This window comes from Branchiostoma belcheri, unplaced genomic scaffold, assembly GCF_001625305.1.
Source record: "Branchiostoma belcheri isolate BF01 breed outbred unplaced genomic scaffold, Haploidv18h27 scaffold20, whole genome shotgun sequence".
Taxonomy (NCBI): domain Eukaryota; kingdom Metazoa; phylum Chordata; class Leptocardii; order Amphioxiformes; family Branchiostomatidae; genus Branchiostoma; species Branchiostoma belcheri.
The window spans coordinates 3,264,940-3,288,000 of NW_017803491.1; the positions used below are offsets into that span (position 1 = coordinate 3,264,940).

General features: G+C 40.6%; 2 protein-coding genes across 2 annotated transcripts in view; both read left to right on the top strand.

Annotated features, from left to right (window-relative positions):
• Positions 1-150: 150 nt before the first annotated feature.
• On the top strand, positions 151-6,040 carry LOC109469100. The gene is made up of 10 exons (XM_019767483.1): positions 151-318; positions 631-744; positions 1,144-1,329; positions 1,790-1,903; positions 2,316-2,413; positions 3,222-3,296; positions 3,551-3,612; positions 4,046-4,161; positions 5,427-5,591; positions 6,021-6,040. The coding sequence occupies exons 1-10, from the start codon at positions 252-254 to the stop codon at positions 6,038-6,040; spliced, it is 1,017 nt and encodes a 338-aa protein (XP_019623042.1). The 5' UTR covers positions 151-251.
• Positions 6,041-8,081: 2,041 nt separating this feature from the next.
• The window catches only part of LOC109469101, a 69,162-nt gene continuing 54,182 nt past the window's right edge, over positions 8,082-23,061 (top strand). Inside the window, exons 1-18 of the mRNA XM_019767484.1 lie at positions 8,082-8,192; positions 8,418-8,528; positions 8,916-9,149; positions 9,687-9,944; positions 10,336-10,374; positions 10,645-10,755; positions 11,014-11,268; positions 11,550-11,804; positions 12,014-12,061; positions 12,411-12,728; positions 20,203-20,223; positions 20,384-20,695; positions 20,932-21,158; positions 21,264-21,384; positions 21,746-21,981; positions 22,124-22,244; positions 22,535-22,761; positions 22,893-23,013. Of these exons, the coding sequence (XP_019623043.1) occupies positions 8,135-8,192; positions 8,418-8,528; positions 8,916-9,149; positions 9,687-9,944; positions 10,336-10,374; positions 10,645-10,755; positions 11,014-11,268; positions 11,550-11,804; positions 12,014-12,061; positions 12,411-12,728; positions 20,203-20,223; positions 20,384-20,695; positions 20,932-21,158; positions 21,264-21,384; positions 21,746-21,981; positions 22,124-22,244; positions 22,535-22,761; positions 22,893-23,013 (3,073 nt within the window). The 5' untranslated portion in view covers positions 8,082-8,134. The remainder of the gene's footprint in view (positions 8,193-8,417; positions 8,529-8,915; positions 9,150-9,686; positions 9,945-10,335; positions 10,375-10,644; positions 10,756-11,013; positions 11,269-11,549; positions 11,805-12,013; positions 12,062-12,410; positions 12,729-20,202; positions 20,224-20,383; positions 20,696-20,931; positions 21,159-21,263; positions 21,385-21,745; positions 21,982-22,123; positions 22,245-22,534; positions 22,762-22,892; positions 23,014-23,061) is intronic.

Genomic DNA, 23,061 nt, shown 5'->3' on the forward strand with positions numbered 1-23,061 from the left:
CAAAGGATATTTGCAACCTCTAGCACCGACAATATGTCGGAGACCTGCCCCCCTCCCTCTCTCTCCCTCTCTCTCCCTCTCTCTCCCTCTCTCTCCCTCCCCCTCTCTGTATGTCTCTCAGACTGACTCTCTGCTTTATTGCAGTTACAACCATTCAGCCGATAACACAGCAGCCGACAACCCCGTTAGGCTGCGAGTACAACGGTCGTTTCTATCCTGCGGGAACAACCATTTCTGAGACCACCGGCTGTATGGGGAGCGGTGAATTGTGCGATGAAAATGGCGAAATCCTTGTCTGGGACAACTTTGGATTTGGATGTAAGCTGTAGTCTTGATTTTCTGTAATTTTGGTTTGAACATTCAGTCCCAAGCGTATTGATCTTTATTTATCTGAATTGACTAAATTATTGGCAATATTTAGAGCAATACTGCATTTACACTTCATTAGATACATCCAAATACTTTATTTGCACTTATTCAGATTCATGCACGTATGGTTCTACCGAGAGCCATACATTTCTATCTTCGAGAGTTGTACAGGTTACCGTTGTTTCCGGCTTGATCAAGCGCAAGAAGACCAGAGGATATTCAAAGAAAAGCTCCAGTATTAAAATTTCGCCGATGTTGCAGGTTGCGAACGTGACGGACAGTATTACGAAGACGGGGAGACCTTCACAGAAGGCGGTGTGACCTGTACTTGTGTCGGGAGCGAGAATGCAGAACCTGCTCCTTTGAACTGCGGAGGTACAGAACTTGTTAACTTCATTTCCAACCACAGCATCTGTCATCTTGAACATTATGTTGTATTGAAATGAAGGTATCTAACGTCTTACCTTGTAGCTTACGTTATCTACTGACTCTCACCACAGTAGAAGTTTATTTGCAAATTCATGCCCGAACTCTAATTGCAACATAAAATGTGTACAACATATATAAAGAGAAACAACAAGTGACTATTCTATTAAAACAATTGACTATTCTACTCAAAATACAATCTAAACATTTTGGGTTGACTTTTCTGCAGTGCATCATATGAATGTGTTTTGAGAGGTTAACAGGTTTGTAGTTTTCGTCAGTAAAGGCTTGGAAGATGTGGTGATTTTGGGTGTCTTCTACGAATAGTTTTTTCTTTCCTCACCACAGTAACAACCACGCCGTCGGTACCGAGACCTGACACCCCTCCGCCAACACCGCCCGCCGGTTGTGAGTACGACGGTCGAATTTATCCTCCGGGAACCACAATATCCGAGACGACCGGCTGTAGGGGGAGCGGTACATACTGCGATGAAAACGGCCAGATCTACGTCTCGGACAACTTCGGATTCGGATGTAAGCCTGTCGTCTTTTTTTGAAATGTGAAAATTCACCCCCAAGATGTTTAGTTTCATCTTTATTTGCCTGAGTACAAACAATTATGAATTTCACATGAACCTTAATTATTGTCAAAATGTAGATAATACTTTATTCACGCTTTATCAAATTTATCCAAGTACAGTTCTACCTATGAGAGTATTGTTCTTGGCATACACATCTCTCAATGCTTGTCTTAGAGAGTTGTACAGGTTATCGTTGCGTCCGGCTTGCCTCAAAGTGTAAGCAGCTACATTGAAGGATATAGATATATCATAGTTCGTATTGATAATCTCCAAGCAGATCCTAAGGTCGCAAGGCAGTATCTAATCGACCAATGGACACTGCATGGCCCATTGGATACCTTGCAACCTACCGTGGAATCAGCTTGGAGATTATACTTGCTATTAATGACACCATTTGATACCCAATGTTGTAGGTTGCGAACGCGACGGACAATACTACCAAGACGGGGAGACCTTCACAGAAGGCCGTGTGACCTGTACCTGTGTCGGGAGCCGGGATGCAATCCCCGCTCCTTTGAACTGCACGGGTAAGCATTTCTCTTATTCCACTTCACGTCATTTTAGGTCATTGCTGGAAAAAGCCTGCCTGGTAACGTTCTTGACATCTCTTGTTTGTTTTTAAATATACATAATAAGTTACTATCTGTATTGTCGTATTTCAGAATGAATGAAAGATCTTTACTGCTCTTACATGCTAAGTACAGGTCATTAATAAAGCAGAAGTAAAAATTACAGTGATATCTTACATATTTTTGAATTTGCAGGCCTGGATAAACAATTAGAATCTAAAATACTTGTTAAGCTGAGAATATTGACTGACATGTGCGACAGTTTGATTTAGCATTCTTTTAGATATACATGTATGTCTTCCAATGTGCCCCCAAAGTGCTTAGTGTTTGCTTCAAGATGATGAAATATGGTATTTTGTGACGATTTCAGAAGGGGACTGCCGTGGTAGGTGGAGAACACCGGAGGGATGCCGGGGTGACGACTGTGACCACTCAGTCTCCTGGACGTACAACTCAGACACCGACAAGGTATGAGGAACTTTTAATCACAAGACGTAGAGACGGCACACCAAAGTTTTTCCAACTTATTTCTATGCCTCTACCAACACAGAGGACAATCCAATAATCATTTACACCTGAGTAAGGCTATGTTGATTTGATGATATGGATCTTCTGGAAACCTCAAAACTGTTGCCAGCGTGCGGATAAAAAAAAAGGTTGACCTTCATTAGTAAATCTACGTGGTCATAAAGATTGAGCAAATGACTAAACACACTGTATGGTGAGTATGGTATGGCGAATAATAGAATCTTTATTTTCATCACTCCATACTTTCTTTTGAATTGCTTTTGCCAAGACATTAGTACCGTTCTCCAATATATTTTTGCAATCTTCGGCATATTTTTGCGAATTGCAGTAATGCTTTGTACGATTTTCTGTAAGCGGATGAGAATGAATGCGCACGCGGATGTCATCCATATAATCAAATCAGCATGGCCTTAAGTGAAGAAAGTCGTGTAAAGTTCTTTCCCAATGTCATAAGATCGGTGGCAGGGTTTTAACCCGCGACTTCTTGGTTCTGAGACGAACACTCTACCGTTGCGCCACACGACCACACAAAATCCCCACTTATATGAAGAACTAACGGGAGAGCATTATTGACAGCTTGAAAACTTCCTGAATGCATTTGCAAGAAGGATTGAGCCTTTTTTTTATTGACATAATTATAATTATCATTTGAATCCTGGCGATCAGGTGTTGTCTTGTATGTGTATTACAGCAGCAGAATGTTAATATTGGCTTTCATGGCTAAATAATCTTAATTGTTAAATCTCAGATATTCTTCGAGATGAGCGCCAGACAGACAATTGACAAGTGGATAGGCATCGGTTTCTCCGACGACCAGCTGATGGTATGATGTAATTATTGTCAGCAAAACTAGTATTTTTGTCGATTTCGCCTAGCTTTGGGTAAGTCATGTGTATTGTTTATGTTTTCGATATATTTGGGTATTTTCTAAAATAAGCTAAAACGTTGTGTTCTCCCATTGATATCATACGTTACATGGATAGAAAATATGCAAAGATGTACTATTAAAGTTATTGATCTATGGAATCATTAATATTCTTAAAAAGAACCTGAGGTAACGTTAAGTGAATGTTCCAGGCCAACAGTGATGTCATTGTCGCTGCGGTGTCATCCGACGGTGGCGTCTCCATTACTGATAGGTTTGTAGACTTTGTATGTTTTAAGAGAATTCTAAGATACATGTAAAACACGACATAGGACGTTTGAAAAAAGTTGAAGTTTTACGGCTGATCCGATGGTTTAGGTATTAGTGTCACTTCTACGTTCTATCGTCGAAGCTAGTATCCACTAGACTCCTTTGCAGGCAAACTGGAACCTCTATGGCCAGCAAACTTTTCTGGCCAATTATATCCCATTTTTAGGCCGATTTCTACAATTTATTCAGCAAAGGAGTCTGGTGGAGACTACGTCACAGCATATGTCTATCAATCAACAAACACGTGGCAGCAGTAAAATTCTACTTTCCCTGTCGTTTTTGATACAGTCGTTTTTATAAACCAAATACTTTTTGACCACCTTGAAAAAAATGACATGTTTGTAAACATATCTTCTCTATTTTGAATGATAATTAAGGTGGGCAAGTGGACGTAGTATGCCGACGGAAGACAGTTCTGACGATGTAGAGAATCCGCAGGGCTCATACAACAACGGCGTGATCAACGTCAACTTCACCCGTCAGCGTAACACAGGTGAGGTGATGCTGTTAACAATTAGCTTTTATTTTCCCCATCAACGAATTCATAGTTTGCGCATCGTCATTAGGTAGCTCGTTTCTTACAGTCTGCTATTTTGTAATGTTCCAAAAGTGAGACCAATCTGTCGTCCATACATTAAATGATAATATGTCATATATTAGTACATTGATAGTTTGTAGTTCTGAATGTAGGATTGATTGAATTTTGTTGCATTGTTGTTAGTAGTATTGCCATCCATTGTACCTTGTACGATTGTCAAGCAAAGTTGATTGATTAATTAATCCATTACCGTATCGTTTACGCTATCACTTTTATTACTTAGTGAAGGAGGCCAGGACCTCCTGGCGGAGTGTTGTGAGGGGCTGGATTTTCGTGTTTGCGGCTATAACACGGGGTTGTCTTTGTGTAGTCGGCATGCAATTTTGTACGCCGTCTGTGGGCATGCCCGCGTTGATGCACGAATGTGTATTTTCGGCGTTGCTGTTTTCGCGGTCAATGTAATATTGCAAACGCACCCCTACAATTATGAGGCAAATTGGAATGGTCTAGAAAAACGCGTTGTTTGGAATAGCGGGGGGGGGGGGGGAGGAACAAACTTTAAGCAGATACGAGGAGGGGTCGATAAGTGGTACCAGATGTTTTTCCCCCATGCTTAAGGAATGGGGCCGTTTGTAGAACATGTGGACAGTAAAAACGTATTGTTCCGTACGTGCTATTACTGTGTAATTTGGCATGTGGTGTGCCACTATGTCCGTGGTGATGCACGTCTTTTTATTTTCACCCTAGCAGTTTTGATACTGATGTTAATGCGTATTTTTGAAACATCCCTATGGTGTCGGTGAAATGTTTTCGCCCGGGTATCTATCTAACCGGCGGTAGTAATAGTTACACTCGCGGTGCGTGGCCTGGCCAGTCGCGCTTGATAAGAAACAGGCACGGTAAGACGGTGGGGCTGTCTTTGTTACTACTGACGATCTTTATGTGAATGCAATGAAATTGTGTGTGTGTAATTAAAATGAACTTGAAGCACAGTCTTTACACAACCTTGGAGCAGTAATGGATTTAGGTCTTTTTATGTTTTCTGGTTGTGCCGGGCGCTCATTGTATTAACCGTTGCCTAATGTCTGCACAGTAGGTCTGGCGTTAACCCTTGAGATTATTTTTAATTTTGTTGCAATATATAAAAGTTCACGGAGAATTGTCACCTATGGCTTCTTGTTTCATTGTTTGATAATCCTTTGTTGATTTTTTACACCCAGGTGACGACAGTGATCTGGCCTTCACTGACGACGACTGCCTTTACATGTTCTACGCGCTAGGGGGCACCTATAATCATGACTCTCAAACCCTCAGCAAGCACGCAACAACGCCGACTATCAGCGAACAGAGGATCTGCATCAGAGGGGACTGCCCGGCAAGACAAGGTGATTTTTTGTTCACAATATTTGTCATAATTCCCCCACATTATTACCTTCGCCAAGAAGGTTATGTTTTCAGGGGCGTTCGTGTGTCTGTGTGTGTGTGTGTGTCAACACGATAACTCAAGAAGGCTTTGATGGATTGTCTTTATACTTGGTAGGTTGGTAGGTCTTCATGAGACCTCAAAACGATTAGATTTTGGACCCCCTAGCGGCTTGTTATGGTACTGCAGCTGAACTTCCGGTTTTGATATGTCAGGATCTAGACATGCTAGGGTGACGAAACTTGGATGGTAAGTAGCTCTTGTGCTGGGGAAGAAGTGACGTTAGTTTGGGCCCCCTAGCGGCTTGCTATGGAACTGCAGGGCTATCTGTTTAAAAATATTCAAAAGAGGATAACTCAAGAACCGGTTGACGAATCGTCATGATTTTTAGTATGTAGGTACCGTATGTGATACCTGATATAATTATATGATAATTATGCAAATATTGATGCAATTTGCATAATTTATGGAGAAATTCTATAAATCAACTGTATTCCATGATAGGACTATTGAAGCTTGTGAGATTGGTAATTGAGAACGAGAGAAACACAAGCAGATATTAATTATGTAAATTAAGACTTAATTTACATAATTAATGAGAAAATGTTATGATTTTGTAATGATAACTGCCTGGAATTTCATACTTGTAGTATTGGAAAGTTTAGTGAAGGTGAACATCATTAATCATAATGTATTCAAATCAGGACCACATTTGCATAATTTATGAGGAAATGCTAGAATTGCATTGTTTGTTAATATAAGACTGTCTTTTGGTTGTATGAGAATATGATAAACTGATATTATTCATGAGAATAAGGATCCTATTTGTTAAATAAGGGGGGAACTCCATAATTTGTCAGTCATAAGATGAACATCATTTGGCGAAGGTAATTTGTCAGGTCGGGGAACTCTAGTTAAGAAAATACCAGTTAATTTATTTTCAATACGGCTTTACATAATTGAAGCACAACATTACTATATTCCATCATCAATGTTGCGCAATGTTTACCAAGGGATTCATTTGCAGTTTTCTTTCATGACAATGAACTTGACAATTCACTTCATGCAACTTAAACCTACGTGTAACTGCCTAAATTGCTAACAGATAGCGAAATTCAAATTGAAAGAATGAATAAATAATCGCTGGTTTATCCGAGAATAGTATCGTCAGGTTGGTAAGTCACTGAACAAACCACTTGGTTATTCATAAGAATCTATTACTATTTTCAATCGCTAGTTTTAGTTATTACCTTCGCCAAGAAGGTTATGTTTTCAGGGGCGTTCGTGTGTCTGTGTGTCTGTGTGTCTGTGTCTGTGTGTGTGTGTGTGTGTGTGTGTGTGTGTGTAAACACGATAACTCAAGAAGGCTTTGATGGATTGTCTTTATACTTGGTAGGTGGGTAGGTCTTGATGAGACCTCAAAATGATTAGATTTTGGACCCCCTAGCGGCTTGTTATGGTACTGCAGCTGAACTTCCGGTTTTGATATCTCGGGATCTAGACATGCTGGGGTGACGAAAATTGGATGGTAGGTAGCTCTTGTGTTTAGGAAGACGTGACGTGAGTTTGGGCCCCCTAGCGGCTTCCTCTGGAACTGCAGGGCTATCTGTTTGAAAATATTCAAAAGAGGATAACTCAAGAACCGGTGGACGGATCGTCGTGATTTTTGGTATGTAGGTAGCTTACGTGATGCTTGATACAATTATATGACTATTATGCAAATATGGATGTAATTTGCATAATTTATGGGGAAATTCTATAAATCATCTGTATTGTACGATAGGACTATTGAAGCTTGTGAGATTGGTAACTGAGAACGAGAGAAACACAGGCAGATATTAATTATGTAAATGAGAGTTAATTTGCATAATTAATGAGTAAATGTAATGATTCTGTAATGACAAATGCCAGGAATTTCATGCTTGTGGTATTTGAAAGTGCAGTGCAGGTGAACATCATTAAACAAAATGTATTCAAATCAGTACCTCATTTGCATAATTTATGAGGAAATGCTACAATTGCATTGTTTGCCAATGTAAGACTGTCTTTTGGTTGAGAATATAATAACCTGATATAATTAATGAAAATAAGGAACCTATTTGTTAAATAAAGGGGGGGCTCTATATTTGTCAGTCATAAAGATGAACATCATTTGGCGAAGATATGAGATCGGGGAACTCTAGTTATTATTATGTAGCGCGAGGCCACGAACATGAACCACCCTAGGCCCTCTTCTGCCCGAATATGATAATGTATATTATGTGATTGTAAACACTGCATCAATCCATCGCTATAAAAGGCTGAGATTACACAAACACGGGTAATGTTTGACCAATAGATTAAGATATAACACCGACGTTTTCGCCCTCAGTAGCCCCCGAGTGCGGGGAAAACAGTTACTTCACCAGCTGTGGTAACGGAGACTGCCAGCCCACCTGTGAGGAACCCGCACCCGTCTGTACACAAGTCTGCATCCCGGGGTGTCAGTGTAACGCTGGATTCGCAATGCAAGATGGGAGGTGTATTCCCAGGAGTCAGTGCGAGGGCGGCGGAGATTATTTAGGTAGGGTGCTTTACGTTGTTTAAAAACATTCAATGCAATTTTAGGCTGGCAAATGACACTCAATATTCAGAATAAGTAGTATGTATGATATTGACACATACTACCCCACATGTAGATGGTCCAGTAGTGATCATATACCTACTTCATATTCATGTTGAAGAATATACTTATTTTCGTTTTATGGTCCTTTATCTTTATTGTTCGCATTATTTTCTTTCATCCTAGATTGTAACGAACCTGACGTATTTTGGTGTGATAACGGCATGTGCGTGCACCAGAACCGAACCTGTAACGATGAAGACAACTGTGGGGACAGGAGCGACGAAAGAGGCTGTCGTAAGTTTCTTTGTATCCTGCAAATACATCTTACAGATTCACAGTTCCTGCCCTATTTACTCGTAAAACCTCTTTGAAAGCTATTACATAATGCAAGCATAAATTGGCAGCAAAGCATATTACGGAATTGTTAGGTTTTATCCCTTTGCCTACATTGATTTTGAATCAAATGTAGAATGGCTCCTCCCATCTTATGTTATAGGAATCTACTACTACAAAGATATAAAATATTCTTAGTGGCAAAAGTGCGTATCTTGGCACATTTGTGACACCGAATCCCTCAGTGTCCTCACCAGTGTTTGGACACAGTTTCGACTACTACCGAAAGATGACTATAAGGTAGGACCCAATTACAGGAATTGTACCAGTTTTTTCAATACATTCCAGCTACAGGAGCCTGCAAGAGTTCTCCCTGTATGAACGGTGCAAGTTGCTGTGACTTGGGTGATGATGAATTCTCGTGTCTGTGCCGCCTGGGATACCACGGCGAGACATGTGAGAACTTCACCGATCCTTGTGCATCAGAATCCCGCTGTGAAAACGGAGGCACATGTATGCGATGGGAGATGGGAGGCGACACTCCTCCGGAGTACTCCTGTCAGTGTCCTCCACATTTCACAGGTACGAGAGCAAGAATTATAGTTTTCAAGCTGACGAATGCAACATTAAAGCGATGTACAAGTTAGGTTCATTTATATTATTTAAGGGGGTCTACTGTATTGAAAACTGGGAGCATCAAAACATTATGATCTTATAAAATCCAGATACATGTCTGTTCAACCAACTTAAATGAGTCGTTCCTTTTGACCTAAATAAGCCAACAAAAATAATCCACATTGGGTTTTTCTTTTATGGTTTGTTACAGCTTTAGGTCTATTGTATTGAAGACTTAGTCTGGCGGCATCAAAAATGTTGCTCTAAGATCCAGATGGATATACCACGTGTCTTCTCAATCATCTTACAATTAAATACAATTTGATACTTTTGACCTGATCATGATTCAGTTCATAATGGGTGCTGAGCAGTCTGTTGAACAGCATCCTATAGCATCTTATCTTATAACAACATAATCTGAACATATGGTAGAATCATTTATCTTTGCCTATCAGTTATCTAAACACACTGGCGTGATCTTGTATAATTGTTCTTTCGTTACAGGTGTGACATGTGAGATCCCATTACCAACTGTCTGCGATGAGAACACGTGTGAGAATGGCGGGAGGTGTGAGACAATACCCATGCCATGTATGGAAGGTTCAGGGGACTGCCCGGAATTCCGTTGCGTCTGCCCGGCAGGTGTGACCGGCTACCGCTGCGAGTTCGCCCTCGGTATGTGCGAGGAGGACTCTTGCTTCAACGACGGCGAATGCAAGCAAGTCCCGTGTAAAGACTACTACAGCTGTGAATGCCGGAATGGTGAGCAGTGAACTCGTTTTAGCTGTTACAAAATATTTCTTGTTCCTTTTTGACATAACCTTCTCCCAAGTTCGTAGTTGCTGCCGGTTAACTATCATCATTAGCTATCACCATCTTCATGTTGGTTTTGTACTATTTTGTCAACTTCGGTTCTTTAATTCTTTCCTTAACGCATCTCAAATGGTTTTTTCATAGCTATATCTGTATTGCACAAAAATGTACCTAACCATGTCCAAGGTACAACACCATCTATTGAAAACGATGTAAGCGGCTACCGGTTGAAAAGCAACTAAGGTATACAGTCTGATTACTGAGCTATTGATGATTCACGAATAAACCAATTTCTCCCTTCACCATTCAAAGACGTTTTGTTTTTACCTTGTCCTTCTAGGCACTGCAGGGGCAAGATGTCAGTCAACTGGCATTATTGGTAAGTGCAATCAAAATCACTTATACTATCTAATGAAATAAAATAAACATTTTAAATCATTCTTCGCGATATTACTTTCATAATATATTCTATAGAAAAGAAACTTAGGAAGCAAGATGGTTAGAAAGAAAGGAAGTCACAAAGTGCTAGAATTTTGGAAAGGAACCTTGTGAAATTACTATAAACATTAAACATTAGGTAACATTCGCAGTTTCCGTTTGAAAATGTCATAGTCTCCTTAATTGTTCGCATTATTTTCTTTCATCCCAGATTGTTCCGAACCAGAGGTATTTTGGTGTGATAACGGCATGTGCGTGCACCAGAACAGAACCTGTAACGATGAAGACAACTGCGGGGACAGGAGCGACGAAAGAGGCTGTCGTAAGTTTCTCTGAATCCTGTAAATACGTCGTACAGATTTACTGTTCCTGTCCTATTCACTCGTAAAACTTTGTTTCAAAGCAAAGACAATGCAAACATGAAATGGCAGCAAAACATACGGTGGACAATGTAGATTTGATCCACGAATTCTCTCATCTTACCTACATATACTAGGAATCTACTGATAAAATATACTACCAAAGGATGACTAGATGAGGTAGGACCCAATTACAAGAATTGTTTTTCAATACATTCCAGCCACAGGAGCCTGCAAGAGTTCCCCCTGTATGAACGGTGCAAGTTGCTGTGACTTGGGTGATGATGAATTCTCGTGTCTGTGCCGCCTGGGATACCACGGTGAGACATGTGGGAACTTCACCGATCCTTGTGCATCACCAGACAACAACAACCCCTGTGCTAACGGCGGCACATGTATGTCCATGGACGTGGGAGATGAGGACGGAGACAGCGTCCGTTCAGAGTACTCCTGCCAGTGTCCTCCAGGTTTCACTGGTGAGTGTACAAGCATGATGACATCTTAAATCTGACGAATCTAACATAAAATGACTCTGTAAGGTAGTTACATCCCAGTGACTATTGTATGAAAGTATCGAAACGAAAGTTAAGGGAATCCAGACACAGATATATCGTTTTTTTTTAGAGTAGCTAGATTAAATAATTATGTACTAATTCATATTTTGTGTCAAGGGACAATGTCATAATGATATCAACAATTGCACACAAGGCACTCACTTCATAGCACTTTTGTAAATGTTGAACTTCTTCCATTACAGGTATGACATGTGAGATCCCGTTACCAACTGTCTGCGATGAGAACACGTGTAAGAACGGCGGGAGGTGTGTGACAGCAGCCTGCTCGGAAGGTTCAGAAGACTGCGACCCGGAATTCCGTTGCGTCTGCCCGCCAGGTGTGACCGGTTACCGCTGCGAGTTCGTCCTCGGTATTTGCGAGGAGGACTCTTGCTTCAACGACGGCGAATGCATGCAAGTCCCATGTAAAGACTACTACAGCTGCGAATGCCGGAATGGTGAGTAAATGTACTGATCCTTGGACCATTTTAAAAAATTCAACTACATTTTGCACGATCTATCTAAAGATGTAGAAAGGAACATTGTTGTTGTTACAATATTTTACCGTTTCATTATGGACTCAAGCAATGTGTAATGATATTCCGTGCTAGATTTTACTTTCCTATGTACTTCCTACGTATCTTCTTTTCTTTTAATTTTCTACCAGGTTTCAATGGGCCTCGATGTGCAATGGGGGAATCAGATGCTGCATTTGGTGAGTACTAGTGCGTTTCTTGATTAGATATGTGTTTGTACATAAAAAGAAAACTATAGATCACCGAAGAATTGATTTTTATATTAAGAAAAGGAATTGACTTTTAAACAGTTCTCCTGTAGGGGATGTGTGGTGTGTTAAAAAAGATTAAGGCTAAGAGTTAAGCGTTATGTATAATGACTGAAAAGCAATGCTTATTCAAAGTTTGCCCTTATATCATAATGTTTGATATTTGTATCAATTTCTAGCTATATAGCTAGTGCCAAAAACATAGTTGATGACAAGTCATTTGAATGTACATGTATGATATTTATCATGAATCGGATGTTTGTCTCTCTTCATCCAACAGCGGTAATACGGCTTGTTGGAGGAGCGACGGAATTCGAGGGTCGTGTGGAGGTCCGAAATAGAACCGGTAACGGAGAATGGGGCACGATCTGCGACGACGACTTTGACATCAACGCCGCTAATGTCGTCTGCAAACAACTCGGATATGGTCCTGCACTGGAATATACGGATTCGTACGTCTTTGGGGAGGGCAGCGGGCCTATTTGGTTAGACGATGTGCGGTGTGCGGGAGATGAGGAGAGTTTACTGGACTGTCCATCCGGCGACTGGGGAGAACACAACTGCGACCACTATGAAGACGTGGGGGTCATCTGTTCAGGTGAGGAAGCTTACAAACTTTGCTGGTAAACTGCCCAGTTATTATGTACTAGCAATGGTGTGGGCCATGGAAACTATCCTTCCAGGGCACTATGAAAAATACTGAAGTGTAGGGTAATGGTGGTGGGGTCCATATAAGGATAGTGGCCCTGATATACTTCGTCATTAATTTTAAATGAAAAGAAAACTACTCTCATACATGAACTCGAGTACGTTAGCTCCCACTGCCCGCTACTCGTGATGACAAGATACAAGAGATGACCGCTGGGTCAAGTGAGTTCAGGGGTCGTATTCCGTGCATCTAATTAATCTATTTGATCAGTCGCCCAAATAACTACTATTAACATCCGAAAACCCACAAATTACAGAAAAAGTGGGATCCTTTGTCTTCCTCTGTCTTAAAAAAAAGAAGTCAAACCCAGTAGTTTTTCACTAGTAGTTTCGTAGTAGTTATTAGTAGTTCTATGTGTACTAATTGTTTTTTTATACCAAATGTTTCTTCTGTTCCTCCAATTAGCTCTCGGGCATGAATTTGCAATAAAACATTCAACATTCAACTAATTTTAACCTATTTTATGTTTGTGTAATATCACTCCTTCTAATTATCTTATTTGTTTCATATACAGCCGGCAACGTGTCTTGTAAGTATTGTATTTTTACTTGTATTTTTACCCAGTTAACGATAAACATTGAAGAAATGATATAGAATATAAGATGATAAAATAAAATGCATGTCTATTTCTTGAAAGCAGTACAATAATCATAGTTTTGACAATTAAACACACCAGTTACAATAGAGTGATTTCGGATCTATTCCATTCCATTGCATTGCTCTACATAACATTATGGCAGCAAACTGGAAAAGTACAATTGCGTTAAGAACAGTGATGGTCATTACCTCAAAACACAATGTTTTTAATACTTTTTGGCATTTTCACTGTTTTTACAGTGGATATACGTCTTGCTGAAGGAGCAACCCCGACACAGGGCCGTGTAGAGATCCGGCGAGGTAACGGAGAATGGGGCACAATCTGCGATGACAGTTTTGACATGGACGATGCACACGTCGTCTGCAGGCAACTCGGCTATAAATTCGCAACATCGTACGAAGGGTCTGCGTATTTCGGGCAGGGCAACGGGTCTATTTGGCTAGACGAAGTTGAGTGTGAGGGAGATGAGGAAAATCTACTGGACTGTCCATCAAATAGATGGGGCGACCACGACTGCGGCCACTCTGAAGACGTTGGAGTCGTCTGTGCAGGTAAAGACGTCCCTGCATGTAATAGAGTGAAAATTTGTAGATTTATATCTTGAACTTAGTCTTCTTGTCAGTGACTATGTTGACTGTATGTGGAACATGAAAGAGTGATCACGCTTATGCCCTCCAAACCATGTGTAAATGTCACTCTTGTTTGTTTCAAATTGTACTCTCTGGTACAGGACAAAATGTTATATTTGAAGTCTGTATCAATTTATAAATAGTCCGGTTATATCTATTAGACCTTGTAGTTTGGCTGTCTTTTTAACCTTATCTATTTTTTCAGTGCAATGTGAGCAAATCAACATTGGAATGTGCAGAAATGTGGTACAATATAACACCACGGCGTTCCCCAACCTGCTGGGCCATGTTTCCCAGCAGTCTTTCCTCACCACTCCGGAAAGTGTCAGCGTAATCACCGCTCTGATGAACAGCGGCTGTCATCCTGATGTAGAATTCGCCGTCTGCTCTGCACTGGTGCCAAACTGCATCGACTCGGTGCAGGTAAGTCTCTAGATCATCAGGGTGTTAGGTTTGCATCATTCTTAGCTATTGTCAAAACAATCATATGCTTTTGCAAGGTGTACCTTGAGAGAGAGTACAAAGAGAGCAATGTGACAAGCATGGTTTTCAGAAAAGATGCCTTATTTTCGCTCTCTTGCACGCAGATAACACCTTGCAAGGATTTCTGCAATGATGTCAGGGCAAGTTGCGAACAGGTCCTGTTGGACCTGGGATGGCCCTGGCCATTCAACTGTAGCAGGCTCAATGACCGAACCCAATGTATCACACCGTATCCAGGTAGGTGAAGTTTGTTTCTACTGCTACTTTGCACTGATTGAACATATCGTGCATGTGTACATAACATCCACGTCAACAACCCTATCCACACAAGTGCATACTATATAATAAGAGGGTTAACACCACATCTATTCAAAGCGTTTGATTAAAAATATGTTACATTTTTATAGTATTTTACATGGCTTTTCTCTTGAAAGTATGTGATTGTTTTTTTAGTGGTGGTCTCTACCGAGCTGACGTTACCTGATGAAGTTTTTACTGAGGACCTCAATAACATGACTAGTCCACGGTACCGGATGCTGGCAGGGACTTTGGAAAGTGAGGTAGTTCACCAAACCTGTAGACCTCCTAATACTTCAACTCTGAAATTTCTTTAAGATAACCATTTTATAGCTTGTCTGTGCATATCAATACGTGCATATCAATACCGGTAATGCCTGGTACTGTACTAGCCAATGTATATATCCTTTGTTTCCAGGTATCTAAAGCCTTTGAAGCGAATCCTAGCTTCCGCCAGGCAACTGTAAAGGGCTTACGGTGAATATGGATTCTTTTCATCTTCTATCGTAGCTTTGTGAAATTAAAAACATTGTCCTGTTTAGAAAAAGAAGGATCAAAAAGAAAATGTTCACTATAAGAGTAACTTGGTGAGAGTACATACGAGTGTTTAGTGCTACTATTGTAATTGTCGTATGAAGTTTTGTTGATTGTGCTGGTCAGAAAAAAAAGATTCAAACAGAAAAATGTTTTCTGCAAGAGTATAACTTGGTGCCAGCTTTTTTTGTATATACTAGTACTAGTGTTTTCCTTGTCATTGGGAAATGTTATATTACTTTATGGTGTGTCATACATGTCTCGTGTATCATATCGCTAAATCATTGCTTTCTCCCTCTTTTCAGCCCTGGAAGCGTGAGGGCCACTCTTGGTCTGGAGTTTCAAAGTTCAGGACAACCTTTAAGTTCAGATGAGACTGTGGTAGGAACTCTCCGGCAGTACGTCAATGAAACTGGAGGACGTCTTGGTAACCTGAGTGTGAGCCAAGTGAACGTTGCTCTGCCCCCAGGTAATATATCTATATATATATATATATATGTACTGTATATAGCGGTTGGGAGATATCTATGAATATCAAAAATGTATTACTAAATAGTGCTGTAATCATACATAAAGTGAAGTGCGATGGCAGGCCATGTAGATGTATATATCACGGATCCCCTGCCGTAAAACTGTTTGGAAAGTAAAGGAAAATCTTATGCATTGCATCATTGTAAATATTAGCCAGTGAGTGGGAAAATGTCTAAAGAGTGCAAAATGTTTAGCATAAATGGGCAGCTTAGAAAATTAATGCAGAGTTGTCCACTTTTACAAATAAAGAAGCATTGATGTTAACATACATATTTGTTTGAATTTAGGTGTTAAGATCGTCACCCAGAGTCAGTTAAAGCATTCTGTGAAATTCAAATGTATGTAGCCATTGAAGAACTAATAGAATTGCATTGCATTACTTTGTATTCTAACAGTTATCTGTTACGCACTGAGAATGAAATGTGTGCATGAAATGAAAATGAATAAACATTCAAATTGCTTGAAGCCCAGCGATGCCAGTTACCGATGCACTAATTCAGAATATCATCAATTAATGGTACGTGTGCACCGTAAAATTATCATCCCTTACATATCCTTTTTTGTTTTCTCAGCGGAGATACGTCTTGTTGGAGGAAGCCGCCGGAATGAAGGCCGTGTAGAGATCCGGCGAGGTAACGGAGAATGGGGCACAGTCTGCGATGACAGCTTTGACATCGACGATGCACATGTCGTCTGCAGGCAACTCGGATATGGACTTGCAGAATCTTACGAAAGCTCTTTTTATTTTGGATACGGCAGTGGTCCCATATGGTTAGACGAAGTTGAGTGTGAGGGAGATGAGAAAAATCTACTGGACTGTCCATCCTTTGGATGGGGCCGACACGACTGCGACCACTCAGAAGACGTTGGAGTCGTTTGCTTGGGTACGGAATGAAGTCTCCATATCAGCTTATCTTTTAGATAGTAGGATAAAACTTTCAGGCACATTTAGAATAGTTTACTAAACTGTATGTGGAACATCTGTCACTCACCCTGAACATCTGTGGAGGGCACAATTTCATCCACTCCTAGCTAGGAAACTTGGGCTTGGTTAGTGTGGGTACAAGGTAAGGCTATTATCATGGACGATTGATTAGATGTCCTACATGTTCAAAAACTCTAATTATCTTTAAAATATGGTCATTGAGTTTTACACATTTGTGTTTTAGAGGATGCGTGGTGATAGTTTTCAATGCCTAAAAGAACTTATATACACTTTTGCCCCCTGGTATTGGGCAGAATATTTGTTGTCTGTATTGATTTCGTATAGTCTAATTATATTTGTACCAGAGGTATGGTCGCCTCTTTATACACTTGCAAACGTTCTAACCTATGTCCTTATTACTTGTTACTTGTTCGTTATTTTCAGTACAATGTGAGCCCATCAACATCGGAATGTGCAGAAATGTTGTGCCATACAACACCACAACGTTCCCCAACCTGCTGGGCCATGTTTCCCAGCAGTCTTTCCTTACTGACCAGGACAGTGTTAACGTAATCACCGCTCTGATGAACAGCGGCTGTCACCCCGATGTAGAATTCGCCGTCTGCTCTGCACTGGTGCCAAACTGTATCGACTCGGTGCAGGTAATTGTCTAAATGATGAGGGAATTACGTAGATGGTTCTTAGATATTGTAAAAATAGCATCACAATCCTGCGCTGCTCTAGGGATGCTATAAAGTACGAACGTTATGCGAACTAGTTACCTAGAACAGTTATACTGTAATCGGAGTAATGAACGTAGAGTATCAAAATAAGTATTGATATATGATTTTACGAAACTATGCCTAACTTGTCGCTCTTTTGGATGCAGATAACACCTTGCAGGGACTTCTGCAATGATATCAGGGCAAGTTGCGAACAGGTCCTGGTGGGCAGGGGACAGCCCTGGCCGTTCGACTGTAACAGTTTTAATGCCCGGACCCAATGTATCAGACCGTATCCAGGTAAGTGACATGTTATTTTCATTACTACTTCTTTATACCAATTGAATATACTATGCATGTACATAACAACCTTTTCCTCTCCACACATGCGCATATGATGGTAAGAGGGTGTATTCTGTTTAATTTTGCATACATTGCTTTGGTCTTTAATGTGGATAATTTTTTTTATTTTTTTAGTGATTGTCTCCACCAAGCTGACGTTACCTGATGAAGTTTTTAGTGAGGATCTCAATGACAGGAACAGCTCAAGGTACCGGATGCTGGCAGGGACTTTGGAAAGTGAGGTAACGTATCTGCAATGATACCGATACCTTTACTCACTTCTTGTTATTAGAAAAATATAATTAAAAAGAAACATTGTGTAACTTGTGCGTGCACATCAATCAACATATGTCTATCTTCTTGGTCCGCAGGCATCCAAAGCTTTTGAAGCCATCTCCAGCTTCAGACAAGCAACTGTTGAGAGGTTTCGGTAAATATAGATTCTTGTAATGGACTTCTGTATGCTGTTGTATGCTGTTTTTTCGAGAATTGCATATCATGTTCTTGTTTTAGAGAAGAATTATCACACAAAAAAATACTACAGCAGTTACTTTGTAATAACTACAGCTTTTGAATATGCACGAAAGTTTTCAACGGTGTACCTATTTTATACACCGAAATTCCATTGTTGCAGCTTGTGATTAAGACAAAGACAAATTCTTGCAAATGTGCCTTCGTTTATTCTTGTCCCTTTCGTCTGGGAAATCTTACCTGTTGTGAAAGTACCTTTGTAAGGCCATGTTGATTTGATTGAATTATATGGATGACATCCTCTGGGAACCCCAAAACTGATGCGCGCGTGCGAATAAAAAAAAGTTTTGCAAAAAAAAAAGTTGCTTTCACTATGAAATCTACGTGGTCATGAAGGTTGAACAAATGGCACAGAATATGTTATGGCGAATAATCTACTCTTCGAATTCATTTCTTTACATGTCTTTTTTCCTTTGATTTTGGCATTCTACGACATTGGTATCGTTTCTAAATGTTTTCCTTGCAACTTATGGTATATTTTTGCTCATTTAGCAACTGTTTTGCACGATTTACAGTATGGTTGAAACCTTTTTTATTTTAAACGGCCGAAAATTCATGCGCGCGCGGATGTCATCCATATAATCAAATCAACATGGCCTAAGAAGAAAAAAAAATGCAAATAGTAATCTTATCCCTAAAAGACATTTTTGATTAAAGCAGAACTTATCTTAATATAGTCGAGGTATGCCCTCACTGTGTATCAGTGCTAAACTTGCCTGTTCCCTTCTTTTCAGCTCGGGAAGCGTGATCGCCATTCTTGGTGTCCAGTTTCAATACAACGGACAAGCTCTACCTTCAGATGAGGCTGTGGTATCAACTCTCCGGCAGTACATCAACGACAATGGAGGACGTCTTGGTGACCTGAGTGTGAGCCAAGTAGAAGTCGTTGTGCCCCCAGGTAAAACATATACAGCAGGGGAGAGGATGTGACACTAATGTTCATAAAGTTACGTGCGATCATAGGCGCTAGGCCCTATGAACTCTTACCTGGCCGTACGCATACTATAGATAAAATTATCATTAAGTTTCACTCTCCCAAATTGAATATAGGCAGCTGTCACGTATTCAGTAATATACGAGTTAGTTGTTTAAAAATCAATATATGTAACGTTATGTATATTTCATTAATAATCGAACGTTTTATTTTTTTATTGAACAGCTGAAATACGGCTTGTTGGAGGAGCGACGGAATACGAAGGTCGTGTGGAGATCCGGACTGGTGACGGAGAATGGGGCACGATCTGCGATGACAACTTTGACATGAACGCCGTCAACGTCGTATGTAGACAACTTGGATTTGGCTATGCGCTGGCATATACGGAATCAGACGTCTTTGGGGAGGGCAGCGGGCCTATTTGGTTAGACGATGTACGGTGTGCGGGAGATGAGGAGAGTTTACTGGACTGTCCATCTCGCGACTGGGGAGAACACGACTGCGGCCACTCTGAAGATGTTGGGGTCATCTGTTCAAGTAAGGAACCTTGCAAAAGTTGCTATAATAACCTTCCTAGTCACGGACACTACCCTGCCAGGCCACTAAAGAAAAATTCTGTCGTATCAGACGTTGCAATGTCGTTTCTAAATATGTTAATGCTATAGGAACTGCTTTGGTTGTAATACAATGGTATGATACATTACATACATACAATAATATGATAGCAGGTTGTATTCATTTTATTTTTCTATTTTTACTTTGTTGATGGAAGATAAATGTTAAACACATGTATTTCTTGTAAGAAGATTCTAAGTTCTATCTGATCTTTTTCTACAGATACAACTAGCAACGCGTCCTGTAAGTACCTTATTTTAACAACTTTTGTTGTAAGCAAAGAGTGAAAATGGCACTTCAAATCATTTATCGTACATATACCTAATGTTAGATTTAGTCGTTGATCAAATCTATGCACACCTAACATTTGAATTACCCTTTACATATATCTTTTTTGCACTAGTGGAGATACGTCTTGTCGGAGGAACCAACCCGGCACAGGGCCGTGTAGAGATCCGGCGAGGTAACGGAGAATGGGGCACAGTCTGCGATGACAGCTTTGACATCGACGATGCACATGTCGTCTGCAGGCAACTCGGATATGGACTCGCAACGTCGTACGAAGGGTCTGCGTATTTTGGATACGGCAGTGGTCCCATATGGTTAGACGAAGTTGGGTGTGAGGGAGATGAGGGAAATCTACTGGACTGTCCATCAAATGGATGGGGCGACCACAACTGTGGCCACTCTGAAGATGTTAGCGTCTTCTGCTCAGGTAACGGAGTCTCCATTTACACACATAATGTTATTTTTTTTTAGATAATTGAATAAAACCTTTAGACATATTATTCTATGGAACGAACATCTTGTGAGTACATAATTTTATCCACCTATGTTGTTAACGTTTCAAGGGTTGAGGAATGTTCTAAGCATATGGTAAGGAAGCAGATTGGCTCTTGATGTAGAGAAAGGCTGGGTTTCAAATGATAAAAGGTGTTCTTTTTGTTTCAGTTTTATCTTCATGTGAGCCAGTACCATGGGACCTCTGCACCTATTTCATGGGTTATAACTCCACTGGATTCCCCAACTCGTTTGACCATACCTCCCAGCTGGACATAGTACTATCAGCCGAGTATCAAGAATTCACCGCCGTGTTGGCAAACATCTCTATTTGCTATCCGAACATTTACGAGGTTTACTGCCAAACGTTCCTGCCCAAATGTGAAGATCGTTCTACGGTGAGCGCCTTTCCATTGCCTTTTCGTGTTTTTGCACTTACAATTAACCAATTCAGGATTTCTCATCAAAGTGTGGTCAAACACAGTGCTTTTGACTTTTGACAGGTTTTCCTGTGTAGAAGTGTCTGTGAGGAGGTAAACGCAGCATGCGGCCCACGAGGAGTCTCTCTGCCGTTTTCATGCGACGTTTTTCCTGCTGACGGAACCCAGAAGTGCCTGACATTAGGTAGGCTCTAAATACAAAGTAGTGTTGACAAGTTAAAGGCGTCACGTTGAACATGTGTCAAGTGCCTTACAACTAAAATTGTAATTCATTGCTCTAATTTAAATGGAGAATTAAGGAATTAAGTCACGGTTGTTTCTGAATATTATGACATTAATGGTGTTTGTTATAAATATTTTGGCTATCTTGGAACTGCTGCTATGAGTTAGGGCACGCCGGTTATACATGTCTTTGTTGTCTGACAACAAAAATGTAACTACTGACGCTACGGTAGGCGTCCAGAAAGCAATCTATGGTGGCAGACCGTAGATTTAATGGATCTTTTGTGTTGAAACTTGAAATTGATGTTTTTTCTGTGTTACAGCTTCATCTTCTTCATCTTCATGTGAGCCAGTACCATGGGAGTTCTGCAGTTCTTTCATAGATTATAACCACACTGGATTCCCCAACTCGTTTGATCATGCCTCCCAGCTGGACCTAGCATTATCAGCCGAGTATCAAGAATTCACCACCCTTTTGGCAAACCTCTCTATTTGCTACCCGAACATTTACCAGGTTTACTGTCCAGTGTTCCTACCCAAATGTGAAAATGGCTCTAAGGTAAGCGTCCCATGTCTCATTTACTTTTGCACTTCTGATTTCTGTAACCACTTCTTCGCATTTCCATCATCTCAAATCCACAGAAAGTGCCCTGTGTTTCTATAATTGCGACCTAACATGGTACTCTATGGGATTTTGACAGGTTTTCCTGTGTAGAAGTGTCTGTGAGGAGGTAAATGCAGCATGCGCCCCGCGAGGAGTGTCTCTGCCGTTTTCATGCGACGCTTTTCCTGCTGATGGAACTCAGGAGTGTCTGACCATAGGTAAGCCAGGAATCGTAGAATATTGTATATTGACAAGCTTAAGGCGTGACGTTGAAAACGTGCCATATCCTTTACAACTACAATTGACATTTAGTAGTAATTACTTACTATTATATGTAGCCTGGGTGCCAGACCCATAGTACACTGCTCACTGAGATACTTTGTGTCCAATGAGTCTGGTACCCAGGCTACTATTAAGAAAAGGGAAATAATGGAATTTAGTCTAGATTTTTGGCCGTATTTGTTAGATATATTTTGGCTTGTTAAAAGTATTTTGTATTACTTTTCAGCATCATCAACATGTGACCCAATCCCATGGGAATTCTGCTCTTCCTACATTGACTATGACTACACTGGATTCCCCAACGCTTTTAACCATACGTCTCAGGTTGACGTCTCAATATCACCCGAGTTCCAAGGTTTCAACGCCCTGGTACCAAACATCTCTATGTGCTACACGAACATTTACCAGCTTTACTGCTCAATGTTTCTGCCCAAATGTGAAAATGGCTCTAGGGTGAGCATTATCTCATTGCCTCTTCGTGTTTGCCATTGTGAGTTTAGTAACCACTCCATCTTTTCCTGCCTTCTCAAATCTAGTTCAGTATATCAGTATATGACTCGGCTAACACAGTTATCTATTGACAGGTTTTCCTGTGTAGAAGTGTCTGTGAGGAGGTAAACGCAGCATGCGGCCCGCGAGGAGTGTCTCTACCGTTTTCATGCGACGTCTTTCCTGCTGATGGAACCCAGGAGTGTCTGACATTAGGTAGTGTCATTCAACAAAGTCAATTTATACTAAAAAATTAGATTTTCT